This window comes from Sinocyclocheilus rhinocerous, unplaced genomic scaffold, assembly GCF_001515625.1.
Source record: "Sinocyclocheilus rhinocerous isolate Xijiao unplaced genomic scaffold, SAMN03320098_v1.1 scaffold397, whole genome shotgun sequence".
Classification (NCBI taxonomy): Eukaryota; Metazoa; Chordata; class Actinopteri; order Cypriniformes; family Cyprinidae; genus Sinocyclocheilus; species Sinocyclocheilus rhinocerous.
The window spans coordinates 114809-122916 of record NW_015663491.1 but is presented as its reverse complement, the minus strand read 5'-3'; the positions used below and the strand labels follow the sequence as shown (position 1 = coordinate 122916).

At 37.2% G+C, this 8108-nt stretch overlaps 1 protein-coding gene across 5 annotated transcripts in view; it reads left to right on the top strand.

Annotated features, from left to right (window-relative positions):
* LOC107728875 (rab5 GDP/GTP exchange factor-like) overlaps positions 1-5533 on the top strand; it is a 10217-nt gene extending 4684 nt beyond the window's left edge. For 2 of the 5 annotated variants that reach the window (XM_016539178.1, XM_016539177.1), the window contains exons 4-11: positions 642-767; positions 1112-1132; positions 1780-1946; positions 2035-2116; positions 3299-3431; positions 3747-3838; positions 3941-4197; positions 4797-5533. In XM_016539178.1, coding sequence (XP_016394664.1) covers positions 642-767; positions 1112-1132; positions 1780-1946; positions 2035-2116; positions 3299-3431; positions 3747-3838; positions 3941-4197; positions 4797-5198 — 1280 coding nt within the window. In that variant the 3' untranslated portion in view covers positions 5199-5533. The remainder of the gene's footprint in view (positions 1-641; positions 768-1111; positions 1133-1779; positions 1947-2034; positions 2117-3298; positions 3432-3746; positions 3839-3940; positions 4198-4796) is intronic. The other 3 variants (XM_016539179.1, XM_016539176.1, XM_016539180.1) reach the window with 3 other exon arrangements.
* Positions 5534-8108: the final 2575 nt, after the last annotated feature.

Genomic DNA, 8108 nt, shown 5'->3' with positions numbered 1-8108 from the left:
CGTTTATCGGTTTTTGCAAATTAACTCTTCATATTTTAAAATATAATTTATTCCTGTGATGGCAAAGTTGAATTTTCAGCAGCCTTCAGTGTCACATGATCCTTCAGAAATCATTCTAATGTGCTGATTTGGTACTCAAGAAACAATGTTGAAAACAGTTCATATTTTTATTACATATTTTTTAGGATTCTATGATGAATAGAAAGTTAAAATAAACAGCATTTATTTGAAATCGAAATAATTTTTAACATGACTTCACTGTCAACTTTGATCATTTTAATGCATTCGTGCTTGCTTACTTTTTATTTTTTTTACTGACCCCAAACTTTTCTACGGTTATGTAAGCCATCCTTGCTTGATTTGATAGTTATATATTCATTTGCTATCATACGATTTTATCATTTGTCTATCATGTTCTTATAAGATGATTTTATTTGAACAAGTGATCCACCCTTCATCTCTCAGTTTGTTTCCTTCATCTCGTTGCTGTTCTGCCGTTCTGTCTGATCTCCGCCCCACCTCTCCCACAATTTTCTCTCTCTTTTTCACTTTATATTCTCATCTGAACTCCTCTGTTGCCACATTTTTCATCTATTTCACCCCCTTTCACCCATTTCCATTACCTACCCTGGGTGTTTTAGTCCCCCCTGAAAAAGAAAGCGAGAAAGAGAAGTTGCAGGGCAGGAGGGAGAGCCATGGAGAAAACCTCCTGAGGGATCTGAAGGGCATTTTTACCCAACCCTGGGAAATGGCCTCTCCCACTGAAGGTAACAGACAGAGCCTGAAGGAAAATCTGGGGTTCTGAAAAGGAACGTAGGTGGAGATTGCAGTGTTTGTCTTCTCTTAGGTGGACCACTGTTTTTTGTGTGATTTTAATGTTCTGTGTTGAAGAGATTATCTTTGCTAAAAGTATTTCACAAAGTACAGCAATTATTTTATGTTCCCCTTTAGCTGTTCTTTGTGACATACTGCCCTGATCCATACCATAGTGTAGTGTGTATTTGTTTTGTGTGTGTCAATAGACATGATTGAATTCACCCTACCATTTTGTCATGTTCACTGTCTCATTGTCATGCGTCCTCCTCTTTTTTTCTTGTCAATCTGGTGGCAGCTCTGGTATCAAGGCTGAGAGGTGGGTATTAGTGCCACATCACTGTAGCCCTCCAGCATAAATCACAGAAAACAAACCAATGCATCAGTGTTATATATGAGCTGCATGCATTCAGGCTGAAACCCTTCTAACGCTCTATTACTGTCAATGGGGCGTTTAGAAGGACAGGTGCAACAGCATTTAGAACATCTGTTTGTGTAGAGTTTAGCCAAAGCATGCTGGTACCAGAATTCTCTTTTAATTCATTCAGCTACTCTTTTACTGTCTTTGACTCTGATCTGATGTCAAAGGTGTTGGCATGGTAACAGATCAATATTTCAGTAGAATGGCCTACTTCTGAGAAGGTTGTTCTGTCTCTTCATGGGATGCAAGTCAGCTTGTGAATATACGATATTTAACAATTTATGTTGTTTATTCAGTGTTTTTTTTTTTAATTATTCTGTGCAGAATGTCACGTGTAATTCAGCCTTAGAAACTGTTTTTTGAAGATTGGCTGCTTCAGTTGTTGTAAGAATGATGGGAAATTATTACTTAATTTCACATGACATTCTGTGATGAAAACTAACTTCTGAACTTCCATTTTCATGCGATCCTTTGTAATACCCTCTTCACAGTATGTTCATACAGCCTGTTTGTAAACATTCTGAGCGCTTATTTGTGCTCCTCAGAAAGCCACGAGGGAAAAACGCCCAGTCCCTCCATTACCCGCCAGTCCAGCATCGAGACTGATCACGTGTCACGAGACTTTGTGGAGTTTCTCAAGACCTTACAGAAGCCCGGCAGAGAGATCCACAAGCAGAGCCGTGGTTTCATAGAGAGCATGGGAAATAAAAAGGTGAGAACCAGGGTCACCTGCCCACAGCAACTTTTGGATGTTAATCATTTAAGTAAACACATTCTTTTGTTTTTGTTCTTATTTGAAGGATCTCAGTGCTGAAGAACTGTCAGAGTGTGTGCAGGACTTCTATCAGGGCATGTCTGACCGACTCTTGAATCATTTTAAAGGTAGAATTCATGCTTCGGAGAAACTTGGCAGCACTGAATTGGTCAAAAAGTTTCAAATGGTTTGAATTGTTTAAATGAAATACTCACTGAATCCATTAGAGTGAATACTAAATCTGATTCATCTGCTGACTGGTTGTTTTGTGTAATGGTATTTTAAAAAAAGATGACCAAAAATGGTTGTGTTTTGTATGTAGTCGGGCTCGATTGTTAAGGGAAGCAGGTTTGTTTGGGAAACAAGGGTATCTACAAAATGAAACCTCTTCATTGGTAATTAAAAAATAGTTAAATATTGTCAGGCTGGGACATTAAAATGAGTGAGATTGCAGTCCAGTGTAGTCCATTTGAAGCATTTTGCAGCATAAAACATTTTTAAGAGCAGAGATGTCCAAACCAGGGCCTGTCTTGACCTTTGGTAATGCATTTACTTTTAGCCCACAGCCCTCAATCAAATTTGATTTTTGGTCCCTCGTACTAAAAAGTTTGGTCACCTCGGTTTTAGAGCATGACAGATTTATAAATGATCTATGAAAATGTTTAATTATTTTTTGTTTGAAAAATGTTTGACTGAACCTGAATTTTAAAAAGGTAGTAAATGGCTCATATCAGTTCTGGTTTAATATTAGTCTTAGTAATTTTTTTGTTGTTGTTTATTTAAATTGTAAAATTTTGTTTATGTAATTATTTATTTTAGTTTCATTTTTAATTTGTTTTTAATTCAGTTAGTAATTTTATTAAACGTGAACTTTTCAAATTCAGAGATTTTCAAACTCTGTATATATTTCTTTAAAGTTTTTAATCTAATATTTATATTTTACTTAATTTCAGTTAACAAGAACAATTTCTAATAGTTTTAGTTAACAACCCTGGGGCAAATATGTCTGCTAACCACCTAAGAAACTTCATTGTCGTCCCAGCGAGCATGGTGATGTGGGAGTGGGGTTATGTAACAAACTGATTTCATGTTTGTTTGTGAGACACAAGTATGTGAGGTATCTAAAGGATTTTTTTGTTGTATATGAGTAGAAGCAGCTGTCCTCTGTAGAATGCTGTGATTGGACCATAATGATTATTTACATTTTTGTACATATATACTTAAGTTTTTATGGTTTACAATCGTTTGCCAGAAGCCAAATGAATTCTTTTTTTGCAAATATAAACCTCAGGTGGCTCCTCTTTCCTCAGGCTCCTCTGAGAAAGTGGACAGAGTAATGGACCAAGTGGAAAAATACATCATGACTCGACTCTACAAGAGCGTCTTCTGTCCAGAGACCTCGGATGATGAGAAAAAAGACCTGGCTACCCAGCACAGGATTCGGTCAGCCAGTGTTTAGTATTGTTTATATGCTATTATAGTATTTATTAATATTTAAAATTAGGTTTTAGCTTTATTTTTATTTCAGTGTTAGTTTTAGTAATTTTAGTACTTTAGCTTAAACTTATTTCGGTTAGTTACCAAAATAATATTTTGAATTTTTGTTTTACATTTAATATTGATATTTTAACAACATGCTCCATATCAGTGTTAACTTGCTGTTTGTACATGAAAATTCCTCAAATAGGTATTCTTTTACGCCATTCACCTTTAAAATCTGCATTTTTTTTATTTATTCGTTAAATAATGGTTTTCCAGGGCGTTACACTGGGTCACCATTCAGATGTTGTGTGTTCCTGTGGATGAAGAGATCCCTGAGGTCTCTGATAGTGTAGTCAAAGCCATCACTGGTGAGTCTGCAATGATGGTTTTATTTTCTCTTTTAGTTGCTGCTTTTGTTTTTTCTTCCATCGAGATACAAGATTTTTTTCGTCTTATTTTGTTTACCTCAGATATCATTGAGATGGACTCCAAGCGTGTGCCCAGGGATAAACTGGCCTGCATCACCAGTTGCAGCAAGCATATATTCAGTGCCATCAGGGTCACCAAGAACGAACCAGCTTCTGCAGATGACTTCCTTCCCACCCTCATCTATATTGTGTTGAAGGCCAACCCGCCACGGCTGCAGTCCAACATCCAGTACATCACACGTTTCTGCAACCCTTCAAGACTCATGACCGGAGAGGATGGATACTACTTCACCAACCTGGTAGGTCCACACATAATTTAGAGTGGCTCAAAAATAATTAATAATGTCCAAACAAACTATTTTTGTGGAATATTTTGGTTCAAAAGTGTACTTATTTTACATTAAAATGAATGCCCCTTGGTGTAATATTTTATCTAATGCAATGACATTAATACATTTTTAAAGGGACAATCCACCCATGAAAATTCTGTCATAATTTATCCTCATGTTGTTCCTAGCACAAAAGAAGATAATATGAAGAATGTTGGTAGCTAAACAGTTTTGGTTTCCATTGTATGGACAAAAAATATAATGGAAGTCGATAGGAAGCGATTTGGTTAGCAACATTGTTTAAAATACAGGTTTGTAACAACATGATGGTGAATAAATTATGGCAAAATTGACATTTTTAAGTGTACTATCCATTTAAGTGTGGCAAAAGTGTCCTAATACTGTTTGAGGCTACTATAATTACTTCTGAAATTTGGAGGCTGGCTAGTCATATGCATATGAATAAACCTTACTGTTTAGTCTAGTCTAATCTTTTCTATTCACATCTTTTCTTGGTTCCTTTTCATTGTATTTTCTTAATTTTCATCTTCATCACGTGTTCCCCTCAGTGCTGTGCCATTGCCTTCATAGAGAAGCTGGATGCCCAGTCGTTGAATCTCAGCCCTGAGGACTTTGAGCGCTACATGTCCGGTCAGGCTTCCCCTCGAAGGCAAGACGATACTGCAGCCTGGCCGCAGAGTGGTACCCATGTCAACCCAGCACTTAGCCAGATCCATCACAACCTCAAGCTCCTATCCAGCCTTGAGAAAAGACAGCAGCAGGTCATCGAGGGGGCGCAGAACCTGCAGGCCGAACTGGCAGAATGGCAAGACAGCGTGTCCCGCGAGGTGCAGGAAATCCTGGAGCGATACCCACTGGAGATCAAACCACGAGCATCCGCGATCGATGCGGAGAATGTGGAGAACGACAGGCTGCCACCTCCCCTTCAGCCACAAGTGTTTGCAGGTTAGCGTAGTGTAATGTCCTCTGGAGTGAATAAGCCAGCGACATGGTCGTATCAAGACGGGTAAAGCATTTTTATATGCAATGGTTGCTCTTGTCCAAGTTCTCCACTCCTTTTCTCTCTGTATTTGGGCTGTTACCATTCCATTTGTCTTTTAAATGCTTACACAGTCCCCCGTCATATCTTTTCTGCAAAAATATTCTTGTCTGACTACATTTGTGCAGCTGATTCATAAAGGATGAGGCAGAGTTTGTGAAACTAAATAAGGTTTTCTAACCAGGCTTTAGAAGATCTGTCAACAGTTTGATCTACCTTAATATGAGTTGTTTTAAAATATTGAATCAAATAACTGCTAATACTTCCTCTTAATGTGATTGCAGTTTTTATGTGATCATACACCACATATCAGCGTTTCTCTTGTAGATTAGTCATGTTCACTGAAGGGTGTTTCACCCTCATGCCGTAGTGTGTATTTCTCCTTGATGCAGGTCTTTTTATGGATGTATAAAATGTTTTGCTGCTCATACTGTATATTTAGGAAATGTAAAGTTGAACCCCATGCAGATGTAATTCACGGAATTGATCGGATATACTGTTGTGCATATGATTCAGCAGTAAACACTATTTACATAGGAATTTGTTTATTTACAAATGAAAATATTGGTATAAAGCTGTGCATTTGCTCACTTAAATTTATGCAATTCTGTCATGGTGTCTGCAGGTAAGAAAGAATTAACAAGTCCTTCCCCTCCCAAGACGGGGATGACATTAATATGTCTTGCATTTGATATTGTCAGCATGACATAAACCCAATTTAAATGTGAGCAAGTTTAAATTTTAATACTGCCCCAGCTGTAACTGTAAAAGGTACTTAGCAAAACACTATATTCATGTGAAAATAATTGGTTTCATTCACAGTAATGATTTTGATTTATGACTGTGTGTGGTATTTTAACTGAACTGCTTTATTTAAGATGTAAATATAACTTGAGGTGTGTTATTTTGTGTGTGAATCATTTATCATTCTGGAGCACCAAAATAAATCAGCAAAGCACAATGCTGACATCTGATGGCCAGCATAGAAATAAAATAATTGTTTAACATGTTTTAAACCCAATAGCCCACAACATTTCAACACAATATTGCTTACTATTTATTTTTGTTTTGAAGCATAAAATGTGTATAAAGTCCAGTATTGTATCAGTGCTTGTTCTCAACTTTTTACGTACGGATGACAGGTGAGGATATGGTGGGCAGATGTCAGTCTACTAACTCAAATATCTCTGAAATGAGTTGGAATTGCGTCTCATTGGGTATAGCCTGAATGTAACTTTAATTTGCACATGTTCATATGGGACTTTGAAAATGGCTCATTTAATGAGCCATCGGATCCATAACAGATCTGCAGCCCCACCAAACCTGAGTGTCGTACGATGGTTCCTCTGTACCTGCAGGCCTCCAGAGGTTCTCAGTATAGCATGTAGGTCAGTGTCTCTCAGGAGAGTGAAGATGCTCCACAAGTTATATGCTGAGATCTTGATTTACTATGCAAGTACTCTACATTTGCAGTCGTTACTCAGCCAATATGTGACATAAATTTTTGTTTGGTTATTTGAGGCATTGATATAGCTTGTATTGTATGATTTTGAATTAGTATCGTTTGATAAAAATGCCATATTTATGGCACATCACCTACCTTTCATTAGTTTAAACTACATCAACTTTTACTGTTACACCAGAAAACAAATACATTGTGTCATTTTGACAAAAGATTGTAAATCTGATACAAAATACTAAGAATTTAGTTACAAAAAACTGTTAAATCCGTTAAAACTGGTAACAACAAGCAAAACTGAATAGTCATGAATTAAAGCTGCAGTCCGTAACTTTTTTTGGTTAAAAATGATCCGAAATCAATATTTGAGCAAGTACATAACCAGCCAGTGTTCAAAACTATCATCTTACTTTAGCCCGATTCACAATGGATGTGAGGATCCTGCAGGTGGCGGATCGTTTCTAGCCTTTTCTCACAGCAGCCAGAATAATGTATCATTTTGATGGCGGATTGTAATCCATAAAGGATTATGTGTTTATGAAACACATGTGAATGAAATTAAATTATATTCCAGTTATAAATGTGCTTCTGATTACATATAGCCTGGGATTACAAAGATTTGTAATTTAAAGAAAATCAGTTCGAAGGGAGCATAATTTGCTTTTTGGGTTAAAAGATTTTCTTAATATGAAATTCGAAGAGTATGACAATTAGATTAGACTGTGCAGAAATTGAAATCTACATGCTAATACACACTATACTCATAGTCACCAATGCTGATGTTGTTAACATTAATCATTTGAGAATAAAGATAACAATAATAATAATTTGAACAGTTTGATGTGATATGAGCTAACCGATCTTTAGATTTAATCACCATTGGTAGCAAGATTTATGGTAATGCTTTTTTCCTCAGGTGTTCAGAACAAACGTGGCAGACTTGTTACTTACTTGTTCAGATGGCAATATACGGTGAAAATTCTTATTTGGGTCATATTCCAAGATGTAGGCTAGAATCTGTGATTGCGAAGTACAGTAAATATCCACACCGGTGCAGTGACTGACTGCCACACATACTCTTCAGAACATTAGATTCATCAGCGCTGGAGCCGCGCCGACTCACAACCCACGCAAGCTAGATAATTCCGCACCCAGCTGCAATTCCAGGTTTTCAAACAGAGATGGCGACAAAGAAGCAAAACTTACGGACTGCAGCTTTAAATATTTGATGTTGGCGCTTTTAAGTAGGCGTGTCACAACGCTAAATGAACCGCCCACTCGTAATGGGCGATCGTGATTGGTTAATGCTAATCCACTCGGCTACCAACAGTAAATACGATTGGTGGATACGGATTCCCATGG